Raw genomic sequence first — 14316 nt, 5'->3', positions numbered from 1 at the left:
TTTTGACAGGAAGCATGGCCGGATTGCGAATGAATAAAATCCACAGTAGATTCCAATAATTCAATGAAATTTACTTATAAAATTAATTGAAAAATCTTATTAAAGAGGAACGAATTCTATGCTATCATTAATACTACCAGATTATATATTAAAATGGAGTTTTTCGAAAGAGCGCACACTTTGAAAAAGGAATCTTCAGAGGACCGGAAAACAACAGAGATGAAAAAACAATTAAAACAGATGTTATTCGGGTATAAAGCGAATGATAATAAGCTTATACAAAAGTCTACGGAGACGCAAAACGATTACGAGGACTCTACATCCGTAAGTGGTTATTCAGACCTGAATCTAACCATTTCTAGTGTGGAAGATCAGAACGCTAGTTTTATATCAAATAGAGACACTAGTAGTAGCTTAATTGATCCTGATAGCTTTTTAAAAGAGAAATTTAGTGAAGACTCTGATTCTGTGTGTAGTGGAAGTAATGAAGACGCTGATAATGCTAGTACCCAGGTTGCTGTAAGTTCTGACAACGAAAGTGAAGATAAACTTGGTTTTAATGAAGTGAAGTGTGAAGAAAATACCCTCAGCTCTGTAAACAATGACTCTGTTACTGATGAGTCTGATGAGTTTGGGGATAAAATTGATTTAGACTCTGGCACTGATTCAGAGACATCAATAGTTATAAGTGAACTTAATTTGTCTGATTCAGATAATTCAGAGTTTGATGTAGATAGACAACTTGCTGCTAAGATAAAAGAACGGTTGCAGATAAAGAACAATGAGCAAAATAAATATACTTTAAAACAAGAAGGAAATGTTATTGCGAAAAGCCCAATAACTCAAGAGCATGGTGGTAAAACACAAACTCAAAATTTACTTTCAATGGCTGATGACAGATCATCAACTCAAAGAAAAGGAAAAAAGCGAAAACATAAAGATAAATTAATCACACTTAATGAAAATGATATATCAAGAGGTCCAATAACCAAAGAAAGATGCATTGAGATAGAAGTAAAAAAGTTACTTCAAGTAAATAAAGATAAATTAACACTAATAAAGAAGAATAAACAAAAGCATAGAGACAAATACACAATAATCTTGAGTGAAAAACAAAAACGTAAACAAAAATATAATGCAGCACTAGATAATGTTAATTCTGTAGGGCCTTTAAACATTGAAATATTAAGTAACCAAGAAGATAATGAATTGCTATCAGTTAGTAGTGATGATTTATCAAGAAATGGTAATGAACATTTTGAAGTTCTAAATGATGAAGCATATGAAGAATCAAATGATGGTATAGACTCAGTCATGTCACCAGCTTATGTCTCAATATCAGCTTCGGACATGTCAACTAAAAAGTTAGATGAAATTGTAGGGGAATATAAGCATTCTACAATAAGAAACTTACCATCAGAAAATAGCAATATATTTTCTACAATTAATTCTGCTTTCCTTGTTCAAGAAAATATGAATGTTGCTATCACCTTGGAGGATGATGTGAGCAGTCTTATACCAGAATTAGATGACATTCCAAGAGTTGAAGATATTGATGAAGAACTAATAGTCCTTGATACATCAAAAGAAGTTCCAGATAAGTCTATGAATACAAGTAATACTTTGGAATCAGAAATAATTGAACAAGGCTCATCAATGGATTCTGAAAATGCAGCTGATGCTTTCAAGGTATACTATGGCACCAACTGCTGTATAGTTACACTAAAACATCCAAGCAAACTTTTTATCCAGGGGAAAGTTAGGATAAAATCTCTAGCTGGTACCCTTGAACTCTTTGGATACACATTGAATAATGAAAATTATAACATCTACGCACCATATTATAACTTTGCTCAATGTATAAAGACTGTTGAAAACGAAAATGATTATTTTGGTCTGTTTGGTAAATTGACTGCTGCAGGCCTAACTGTGCAAGAAGCAGAAGATATAGTTACTAAAATTGAAGAACACGATGGAGTCATACTTTTGAAAAAACTAAAAGAAAAAGTAATTGATTTTGTGGAGAATAATTTTAGAGTAACCAACATGTTTAAATTGAATAAGACTATAGAACCTTATTTCAACAAGGTGTGCAATCTTTTGGACTGCTCACTCTTTTCTTCGAGACCTTATAAAAGTTTTCGAGAACACCCTAGTTGGAGTGAAGTTCATGAATTAGCTATGAGTGAGTATAATTTTATAGCAATTGGCACAGCTAGACAAAAATTATATCCCCCTATTATACCCCCTGATCTGGGCTTTTAACCAAGCTAGGCATAAAGCAGGAAGATAACATAAATTTGAAAAATCCTTCTCCAAAAGTGAGGATTTTTTATTTCCACCTGCCAAAATGCAATGCAATGATTGACCCCTGTTTATTATTATAGAAATGTCTCTGAAAATACAATTTTGTCCTTTGGCAAGACTAAATCAGCTTGATTTCATTGTATATCATGGAAATCCTGCTTCTATCCAATACAATAGATATCCAATTTAAGAAGGAACCCAGCACACCAGAGATTACACAGTAAATTAGTCTGTACAGGTTTATCTTTAGTGATGGTCAGTGAAAACCATTGCCTATTAACAGAGCAATAATTTGCAGGGCGTGGGATTTACAAGGGACACAGTAAGAGGTGTTAAGACATCATCATCATTTATCAGGCCTTACGGATACTTACGGAGCCAAAACGTGGTCGCTTACTATGGGCCTCATAAGAAGAAAGAGCAATGTTGGGACTATCTCTACGTGATCAAATCAGAAATGAGGAGATCCGTAGAAGAACCAGAGTTACTGACATAGCTCAGCGAGTTGCTAAGCTGAAGTGGAAATGGGCGGGGCACATAGCTCGGAGAACCGTTGGACGTTGGGGTTCCAAGGTGTTGGAATGGCGATTCCGCACAGGTAAACGCAGTGTTGGTCGGCCCCCAACAAGGTGGACAGACGACATCAAACGAGTCGCTGGGAGCCGTTGGAAGCAAGCGGCCCAGGACCGGGGATTTTGGAACTCTCTACAAAAGACCTATGTCCAGCAGTGGACTTCAATCGGTTGAAGTGATGATGATGATGATGATGACAGGCCATAGGTCTCCTCTCAGAATATAAAGGTGGGGAAGTGCGTATTTGTGGACTTCACATGTCTTTGAGACCATGTGGAGAACTCTCAGGCATGCAGGTTTCATCATGATGTTTTCCTTCACCATTACAAGTGATATTTAAATGTTAAGCCATGTGTGACTGTTATTACCATGGCAACCATGCTCCTTAGACAGGAACACAGCAATGCTGTTTGGCGGTAGTACTTCCCGAGAGAAGCTTTGTCACAAAAAGCTCTACTGCAACTAAAACAGATACTACGACACACCTCTACACTACGCACTACTAACTATTTCATAATACTCTTTTTTTTGTAGGCAAATATAGTAGAGGCATCGTATGCGGTGGTAAGGGCGCAGGGAAGTCAACTTACATGAGGTACCAGGTCAATAAGCTGCTTTCCCATGGTCCAGTACTGGTGGTGGACCTGGACCCCGGACAGAGCCTGTTCACAGTGGCTGGGAATTTGTCTGCTACCGTGGTCACATCACCGTTATTCGGACCCACCTTCACTCACTTGAGGAAGCCTAAATTGTATGTATAATTAAAATTAGGATAACTACAATCATATAGTACCCAAAAACAGTGTCTATGTATTACCTAGCAGACATTGTCCTGCCAGGAACATTAAATATGACAAATATGATATTTAATGAAATTTGGTGACGTATCGGCAGTAGCGCCGCCTACCGGGTGCTACTTGTCCTAAAATTCAAGTTGAGATCTGTAGCGGAAAAGCGAAGTTTTGCAGTTATCCTTGTGAGATTAGACCACCCATTGCCCAATTCTTATGACACAGTTGTCTGCGATTTCGTTGGCATTGAAATTTGAATGTGTTATATTATTCTCTAACCCTTGAATTACCACTATGCAAAAAAAACAAGTTTTACTTTTGGAAAACCATGAAGAGATGGAGGGTATGCAATGGAAACCATAGATGTGTATCCGTAATATACTACGACATTTCACACATCGTCATCAAGCCCCAAAGACGATGATGAACATTTTTATGAATAATATACATAAAGACTTATAATATAAATATACAACTTGTTAAAGATCATTTTTTGTCTGAATCTTTAAAATGCCTATTCACTTCTGTTATGTTTGGGGTTTGACAATATTGTATATATTTATGTATTATTGATATTCATTCTATAGGTACATATTAATTATCAGTATCTTAGATATATCATATTGTAAGTTTATTTTATATGTATCTATTATTTTTGTATATATAGGTATATATGCAAATATATATGTTTATTTATATGCACCACCTACCTCTCTGAGCTTAGTCTCTTGAGCTGTGTTTTACGCCTTTGGTTGCCTGGAAGAGATCGCTATGTAGCGATAAGGCCGCCAAATTGTATACTTTTTGTTAAATTTTTATTTATAATTGTTCTATTTGTTTATATGGTGTACAATAAAAGTGTATTAATTCATTCATTCATTAAACCACCCAGACACTGAAAAATATTCATGTTCATCACACAAGCATTTTGCAGTTATGGAAATCGAACCCACGGCCTTGGATTCAGAAAGCAGGGTCGCTGCCCATTGCGCCAATCGGCCGTGCTAATAAAATAGATAAAAGGAACCTATTCCAACCAGCTTTCAGTGTAGCCATTTTAGTGTGATGGAGTTACAAACATCAATCCATCCTTACTTTCGCATTTATAATATAATGTTTCAATCAAATTCAAAATTTCTTTATTCATGTAGGCCTATCACAGGCACTTATGAAGCGTTCATACATATTTGTTTACATAATTGTAACGGGATGGTGATAACTTCGTTCGCCAACTTAAATCTAAAGCTACGAGGGTTCCAAACGCGCCCTGGTCTAAGAAGAGCCCACAACAAACTTAGCCGGGTAAATTTATGTTTTTGTTATCACCATCTTCCAGTAAATTTATATTAAGCTATGAAGCTAGAGCAATTCACACCCAAGCTTTTTTATCGTTTAAATAATCGTTAATATTATAATAGGATTTTTCTGTAAGCTTACGTTTTATATAAACTTTGAACTTATTGAGAGACATCTCAAAGATTTTATTTGGTAATTTGTTATAAAATAATATACAATTGCCCTTGAATGAATTTGCAATTTTGTGTAGCCTAGTAAACTGCACAACGAGTTTATTTTTGCTTTTAATATTTATATTGTCACAGTGCATTTTCTTTTTAAATTGTGATATATTTTTATGGACATAAATTAAATTTTCATATATGTACTGACTATGCACCGTCATTATTTTAACTTCTTTAAATTTATCCCTTAATGACTCTCTTGGGCCCATTTTATATATCGCACGAACAGCCCTTTTCTGCAGGACGAAAATAGAATCTATATCAGCAGCATTACCCCATAATAAAATGCCATAGGGCATAATGCTGTGAAAATAACTAAAATAAACAAGCCTAGCAGTTTCTATGTTTGTCATATGACGAATCTTTTTTACCGCGTATGCTGCAGAACTAAGTCTGTTCGCTAAATTATTTATATGTGGGCCCCATTGAAGCTTAGCATCTAAAGTTATTCCTAAAAAGATTGTCGTATCCACCAAATCCAACTCCTCATTATTAAGGTGTACAACGGTTTTTACTTGTTTAACAATCTAACAAGTTTGAATTTAATACTCTTCGTTTTTTTTCCGTTAAGAGCTAAGTTATTAGTCTCAAACCATTGTACTACTTTAGCGAGACTTATGTTTACATCGTCAAGATTTTTTTCACGACGTTTAATTTTAAACATCAATGATGTATCATCAGCAAACAATAACAAAGTGAATATACATACATCCAGTGGCGTGCATAGAGGGGGGTATGCACAGGGTATGGAGATGATATAAAATGAACAAAATCTCCAGTACAAGTTTCAAATACTTCCTTATCTTTAGTTTTTATAACTCGTACTGGAGATTTTCTTCATTTTATATCATCTGCTTACCCTGTGCATACCTTTATGCGAGCCACTGCATACTTACATCGTGTTCCAAAAATTGGTCTTGACGTCTGGTAACCCAAGAGCTGGCGCTTATTTAGTCTAGCAATTCAAAGGGGCAATAGCGCCAGAATTTTGGGTACCATGCCCATACGTAAACAGTTGGACGCGATAAGAGCCATTTTACTCTGACGTTCAAGTATTTTGACATTTGGGAGGATTCCTCGATTGGAAGCTCGCCTTGTACTAGGGGTTTTGTATTCACAATAATCAATTTTGTTACAGAATGCTAAACATTGGTATGATCAACACAATAGACAATGCAAAACTTTACGCCGCAGCTGTACGGAATCTGATAACCTACTGCCAGAGCAATAAAGCATTTTCCCAGATGCCCTGGCTCGTCAACACTATGGGAATGACGAACTCTCTGGGCCTCAAGTTTATCAGTCTAATCATCACTCTATTGCAACCTACATACGTACTTCAGTACGAGTCCCAAGCACTGAATCTACGTTTCGAGACTTTACTGACACCGACCAATGTCAGAGATTTGTTTGATGAGTACAGAAATGATCAGCTGTTCGAGAATGTGACGTGTTCCGATGATATGGATTACTCGTTTGTTGTCGCGCAAGATACTGATAGCCCTTACAGTAGAAAAAGTATGTTCACAATGAGGGCTAAAGATGAGAGATATTTGAACTTTCTGGCGTATTTCGGCCAGTTGTTGGATACCACGTCTGGCGAGAGCTTGCTTGGTATCACACCATATCAGTAAGTTGTTCATTTTTGTTCCCTATTTATAAAGGTTTTAAGCATCGTCGATCAATCCCGCACTAAGCTTATAAATTTCCAATTGGGCATTCTACCTAATTTGGCTACCATTTCACCGACAAAGACGTGCTGATCGATGATGCTATTTCCCCATTTTTTTATTAGTACTTACATAGCTTTACCATTTGAGACAGAATACGCAACCACCACTAATTAAATTAAATTTAAAAAACAATATTCATATAATAGAATGTTCGAAACGATTGTCGAACTATTTAATTTTAGTGAAATAATATTTATTTATAATTTTAAATCAAAAAAATAAAACTTAAAAAGTATCGTATTTTTAATCTCCCAACGAAACACAGTAACCTGCGCGTGACGTCATCTATGTGTAAGCAAACAGTATTGACAGCGTTCTTTCCATGATTACCTACATACTTTCTTTATCTAACTAAAGAACGATTCTGGAAGAGAATTGAAAGGTAATAGAAATATTAAAAACCAAATGATCCTCACAAAAGTACATCGGAGAGAATAGATATTTCTACGATATTTCGTCTTGCCAAGTTCAACCATTTTTTTCTTATTTCGTGATATTTAAATTTTATTTGGAAAATATCAGAAATATTTGTATTATGCGGTATCCACTAAACCACCGATATAATTCTTAATCCGTTTCCATTATTTAGAAGATATTAAAAAGCTATCTCACTAAGCTCACTCGATCGCTTTATTTACACATAGACGACGCGACGTCGGCGTCCCGAGACGTAAGTCCGTCTGTCAATCTTCAGAGTTTTTTTGAACTGGAACACAGATCAAATCTCTGTTCTCACACACATAGTTCGATGAGAATGCAGCTCCGACACGACCGGAAAGAGATCAGGCGCAGAACAGCTTAACGTGATCTTCAAGACTCCCGAGGCACTGGCGTGAATCAACGCCAATTTTAAAACTTTAGGCTGCTACTAACAATTTCTTGATAGAAAAACCCATATTCATTGGCCCAACACGATAATCGAACCCAGGAATTCGTGATGTGCAGTCGAGCACGCTAACCACTAGACCAACGAGGCAGCCATCAGAATAACTGTACAGTTAGAGTTTACATTTTAAGTGCCTACAATTTAGCCGTAAACAAGACGTAGTCATCAGTCGTGATTAAGGATCATAGTCATTTACAAAATGCTTTATGAGTAGGCACGTTTAGGCGTCTTCGGTCTTCTATGTTTTGTTTGATAAACCAGTAACTGACCGCGTCATATCTTTTATAATTCATGACGCATCGTCATCTGTGCCTAGTATGAGATTTGCAAGCTCGCAAATGCAGTCTCTTTCGCGTATCGAAACAATATACTGATTACTGTACATAGCAAAAGGGACCTTATAACACTCATTTTAACGTTGCAAGTTTCGGAATACAGATTTTTACTTTACATACGTATGTACTTGACATGGCACTTGATGTAGGATTGCGGACAAATTTGGGTTTTAAAACAAGCACATTAAGTTCCATTTTACCCTGAAGTTCAAGCGTTTTTATACTTTTGAATTAGTCGAAGATACCGAGCCTATTAATCTCGTTCTAAAGGACTCAGATTTGCACGCGCGAAAAGCTGGAGTCGTTTTTGCGTATCGAAGCACTTACTGTCGTAGCGATATGGACCTTATGTTACTCGTTTTACAGTCTCAAATACTGCACTTCTGATTTTTATATGACAAACGTGTTCTGGCAAGAGCAATGGCTGTGGGATTGTAGACAAATTTAAGCTTTAAAACGAATGAATAAGTTCCATTTTACACTGGCCTGTTGGTGGCTGTTTTAGCGTTTTTATACTTGGAAATAACACGATTTCTAGCGATTTTGTCTTAAACTGAGGGACCTACTGGTGATGTGACGGCGAGACGCGTTCGATCATTGATCAACGACTAAAACAAATGTAGTTACATAACTGCAATATCATTTACTCTCTACATCATTCTCATTCTATTATAATCCCACTGCTGGACACAGAACTTGAGCTTATGGAACAAAGACTATAGAATAATAATAGTCCATGCATAATAGAGCCGCGTCCAATGTCGATGGACGATTAATATAATAATAATTTATGAAAAAAAACTTCTTTCGTCGACTTCGTCGCGTTAAACTGTTGAAGATTTTTTCATTGGCTACTCAATATACTTTGATCCACGCCTGATCTATTACTTCCTACGGGTCGTAGCGTGATCTTAATGACCTTTAAACGTCCTCAGAAATGCATAACAGATTTCTAAAATTCAACTGGTAGTTTCAGTGATTAGCGAGTTTGAAGAAACAAACCGTTCAAAGTTACTCTAATCTAAGTTCTAATTGACTAACGGTTCCCGTCTGATATCTAAATTTGTCTAACCCAACTTTCATTCTAAGACCCACCGCGTCGCATCGAAAGCTTAACTCTTTAGGGTTGACTCATAGCGTGACCTTTCACAATAAATGGTATATAAAATGCATAAAAAAAATTTAAACCAGCTTAGTATCCAGAGATAAGCGTGCTCACGCAGACAAAAAAAACACGTTCAGCTTTATTATTATTTATTAGTAAAGAATACAGTATTTCCATCTATCTAACAGGTATTAGGTACTATTGTAAAACACATTATAGCGCGTGTACACAAATGAGTCAACGTTCATTTAACCGGATGTAACGGATTATTGGTTTCAATTAAACTTTTAAAACGTCCGATGTCTTTGCAATTTCAATTTCGCAATCGCTGTGTATCATTTCAATTATGGAAGAGTACATAACTAATGCGGCCATGTATTAGAAAACTCAATCTGGGACGTGGGGAGACGAAAGCGTGACGAAAAAATAAGTTTAATGTTACAAATTAATATCATAATATGTACGTACTTTAAGATAATTCTTGCATATCTATAAGATTTTACTTCTTCTGTGTGATTCTGAAGTAACGTAAACATGAAGCGAGTATAGCCTAGGGCTTAGCAGTCTAGGGGGGACTGAAATCGTCCCCGATAGGCGTTAAGTGCGTTTAGTATATGCAATGAAGGAAAACGTGAGGAAGCCTAGACGTTTTTCATAATGGTCTCAAAGGCATGTGAAGTCTACCAATCTGCATTTGGCCAGTGTGGACTACGACCTAAACTATTCTCATTCTGAGAAGCGACCCTCTTGTGGGTTGATACTGATTATTAGAACGATTCGGTTCATTTCGGTACTTGGTCCGTGAACAATAGTTGTCTAGAATCTAACATAAGTTAAATATTTTCCATATATAATGTTCCATCCTCATTACTACATCTGTAAGGCACGTGTACGGCTTATTGAGGTATGTTATATAAAACTAAGTCTAACTACAGATATTTCGGACTTGAACACAAGCTCATTTCATCACTTAGGGATGAATTCTCGGAATAAAAATTATAATCCGCACCATTAAAGAATAGATATGTAATAAAAAGCAATCGATGTAGTGCACGAGATCGGCCGACCCACTTTGTTCAAATATATTTTGACGTATGTTCGGACACAACTCCGTCATTTTATTTGTTCCAAACGGGGTTTATTCCGAAATAGACCCATTTAAATTTCATATAGATCTGATGAAGAGTTTCAGACATACAACGCAACTCTTCAATAATTGACAGAAACGCAGATATATGATAAATCAGGGTACACCCACTTTTTTATTTGTTATTTTCGACCAAATTTAGTAGTGGTTGCATATTTTTTAACTGGCAGCTTGTTGTAAGCTCACAGTTGGTATAACATTTATTTATTCTTTAATAGCACAGATTATACCTTTGTCACTTCCTGTATAATTTTGTGGAAACCCAGTCCTATTTGTCCAGAAACACTAGTTGAGACACTAGTTTTTATTTCGTATACAAATAAAAGTTAAAATTCAGACATTTAACTTAAAGTCATTATTGTCCATAATACGCGGAATGTTGACGTAGCCGCCGACACCTATTTTATCAGTAACTAATGAGTCTGGGACTTATTCGGGGGCACATGTACCTACTTTTACGTAAAAACAACGGAACGATAACGGTACCTACTTACCGAATATGACTAAGTCTATATTGCAAACAGCCTATGATTATTCAGTAATCAAAGAAATACTTGACATAACAAGCCGGAGCTTTCACAACAAGGATTTTACAGGAAGTGATTATTCTGAAAGTCCTTCTCTAAGGTGATCACATATAAGTTGCAATATTAAAATCTAAAGTTACATTTCACAGTATATTATTATTGGCTAATTTCCCTTAAAGGGAAAGAATAAAGGAATATACCAAAATATTATGGAGTCGATATTTTTTCTTTCTTGGAAAGAATACACTCTATTTTGTAACAGACATGTTTTTATCTCTATTTTTAAAACATATTTTACACAAAAAAATATTTCTTTATTCAAGTAGGCGTAGGTATATATGGCCATTTTGTAACGTACATTATAAATACAAAAATGTGTAACATGGTAGGGATGATGGCAATAACCAAATTCGTCAACTTAAAACTAAAGCTACGAGGTTTCCAAACACGTCTGCCACAACAGACTTAGCTGGGTTTTCTAAATGATAGTCTATATAGACAAGTAAAAAAATATAGATTCTACATATTCTTTTTGTTACGATATTAAACTGGGACTGTCCTGGAAAATGCGTAAAGTTTGATCGCCGAGCGCACTATACAAACGTCTTTCCATTAGAATCTAGTATGCACTCACCCCTATAAATAGGTTTCGTTCAGTTGAACGCAACAGGTGGTTTACGATGCAAATTTCAACCTTACGGATAATACAGTTTCTATGCTGTTCTTTGCTTTACCGCCATTACTAACATGAACTAGGTACCTAATGACAATTATTGTCTGGGTAATTATGATGTATTTAGTAAGTTAGTAGGTACCTACCGTCTGAAGTTGATATTAAGAAAACGCAAATATTTTCTTTTGTACTTTTGCCTCACGTTTTTACTTATTGCCAAATAAAGTTGTTTAGACTGCGATTATAATATACAGCACATACCTACTAGTTCTAATAGCCTGTTGTGTTATTTTTTCTTACTCATGTGATAAATGCGAGAGTTGCTGTATGAATGAAGGGCAAACCAACAAAGTTAATTCTTTTTCTTAGTTATAAAAATATCCTTTGTATAATGTTACCGAGGCCTTAAGACAAGGCGTCTTAGGCCTCGGTGTCAAATAAATACCAGATTTTTCTTAATCCGAACAGGCTTCTCAATATGAAGAATCAATAACTGATTTGCGTAAAATCTTGCTTTGCTTGCGTAAAAAAATCCGAACCAAAAAAACAAAATTTCGCATTTATAATATTTGTATCGTCATATAATGTCTTGAGATCGATTTCTGGTTGGGTAATTTCTTTTTATTGCATACCTTTGTATGTTATCCAAGAGATATGCTCACGATGTTTTCGTTATGCGAAAACCGCGTGACTAATGTTTTGAATATCTTCATTTGTGCAGTTTGACGGTTGAAAATTTTTACAATTCATGTACGAAGCTAAACTTGACGTCACAAAATGCAAAGCGCTTATTATATTACATGATTTCAATGTCACAGATTATTACGACCCCGAATTCAATACTTTTTGAAGGTCCGTTTCGTGAGTCGAACGATACAGATCTAGGAGCAGAGGATTATGTTTTTAAGCACTTAATTTCATTATCTTCTAAATAAAAAAATAAATGCTTTACCTAGGTATTTGCGGCCGTCTATGCTGGAAACAGGCATCTCGTAAGTGTTTTAAAACTTAAAACTTCCGCACTGCTAGTAGCGGTTTGGAAGTTCTTACGATAATTATCACAAGTTAATGATAATAACCGGGACCGACGGCTTTATGTGCTTTTCGAAACAAGAGGGTGGTAAAAATGATTGCCGCACTTAGGATAGTTCGTTATATTTTGTCCCGCTGTCTATTTACTCAAATCTTTTTACAGGGTATGTCTTAAAGACCTGCGCATCGCAACCAACGTGGTGGTGAAGAAGGAACATAATATAATGAAGGTGCTCAATGGAAAATTGGTGGCACTGTGTCAACATGCAAGCGATACCGCGCTGTTTACTTTGACCGATAAACCGTTGGTGTGTCGCGGGCACGGTAAGAATCGAGCATTGTTTACTCTTTTGTTCCAAGTATAGATATCTTAATGTTGAAATACCCAAGGCACCGGCTATTTAATCGGTAGGTAGTCAGCAGAATTTCTACGATGCCTCAAGCGAATGCTATCTCAGTTATTTTTTTGTTCTCATCTGAAGGGGTGTTATCGTTAAAGATCCAAAACCTCTTAAAATATAACAAGATACAGGAAGGTTACGTGAAAATTCGCTTCGCTTACTTAAAGCAAAGCATGTACATTTTTGTTTAATCTTTTTCATTGACTTGTTTGTTTCGCTTTTTGTGAGCTGGGCCGGATTTAGAATATACTCGAATAAAACTTAATTTTTAATAAATTTTCCTAGCCCTTAATTCTCTTTCAATGATGAAAGCTTTACAATGGTTTATCGTCTTATGTAGGTATTTATGAATAAAAAGTTTCCTAGCTAAATCTGTGAACTTTACAAAGTTATTGCAGGTCCAAACTAATTTTAATATTATATTTGTTATGAATAGACAGTCTTCATCAAATTAGTAGTTAGTCAAAAATAATATTACCTTTGACTAAAAACTAGTCAACAAAAATAACGAATAGAAAATAATTTGTAGTAATTTGTTGTAATTTATAATAATAATAATAATAAATATATTACAATAAAATCAACCACTTCTCACAATTTATCATAACAATATTTTATTGATAGTAGTATAAAAGTCTAGAAAAAATTAAATAAAACCTATGCACGTAAAGTATCATTATCTCATTTCAAGTTAAACCACCTAGATGACTCAAAGATGATGTAACTCGAACAAAGTACATCATTAATATCATATTTGTGTTATCAATAAAAGTGCTATAATATAGTGCTTGATTAACTGATAAGTGCAAATACAATGCAATATATGTTTTGTTTGTTGCAGGGTTGATTCGAGGAGTTGACTGGGATAAGGAAATGTTATACATGATAACACCAGTTCCAAGTGATGAGCTGGGAAGTGTGGACACTCTGGTGTATGCAGACTGGGCACCTGAGCTGCTGTGGCATGAGAGCCAGCTGCCATTGGGCACTGTTCTCCCATACCGCACCAGCACAGAAAACAAACAACTAATGTCCACACCCCGCAGGAGGTTCAACAACCCTCTACAACTGTTGAAGATGGCAGGAGGAGTTCCTAATTGAAAGCTTGGTTGATTAGTTAATAAAATTTGTAATTGGAATAGATCCAAAATATCTTAAATTATAAAAGGAAATCTAATTTATGTTAATTTCATGTATATTTCAAGTAATTTTGTACTTACGATACTAATAAAACATAACATAGATGATTGAATTTTAACTTAAATAATCCCCCATCTTAGATAGAA

General features: G+C 35.5%; 1 protein-coding gene across 1 annotated transcript; it reads left to right on the top strand.

Annotated features, from left to right (window-relative positions):
* LOC120633247 lies at positions 1–14274 on the top strand. Its single transcript, XM_039903409.1, has 5 exons — positions 1–2185; positions 3415–3631; positions 6330–6821; positions 12793–12953; positions 13872–14274. The coding sequence occupies exons 1-5, from the start codon at positions 154–156 to the stop codon at positions 14129–14131; spliced, it is 3162 nt and encodes a 1053-aa protein (XP_039759343.1). The 5' UTR covers positions 1–153; the 3' UTR covers positions 14132–14274.
* Positions 14275–14316: the final 42 nt, after the last annotated feature.

Source organism: Pararge aegeria, chromosome 21 (genome assembly GCF_905163445.1).
Source record: "Pararge aegeria chromosome 21, ilParAegt1.1, whole genome shotgun sequence".
NCBI lineage: Eukaryota > Metazoa > Arthropoda > Insecta > Lepidoptera > Nymphalidae > Pararge > Pararge aegeria.
This window is presented reverse-complemented; position numbering and strand designations above follow the sequence as displayed.

What these genes read in the sequence shown, in the direction of transcription:
- LOC120633247 (XM_039903409.1), top strand. Translation starts at nt 154, where the DNA reads ATGGAGTTTTTCGAAAGAGCGCACACTTTGAAAAAGGAATCTTCAGAG. An exon ending in CACTTGAGGAAGCCTAAATT is followed by an intron (nt 3,632 to 6,329) that starts GTATGTATAATT and finishes ATTTTGTTACAG; the next exon opens with AATGCTAAACATTGGTATGA. An exon ending in CTTGGTATCACACCATATCA is followed by an intron (nt 6,822 to 12,792) that starts GTAAGTTGTTCA and finishes ATCTTTTTACAG; the next exon opens with GGTATGTCTTAAAGACCTGC.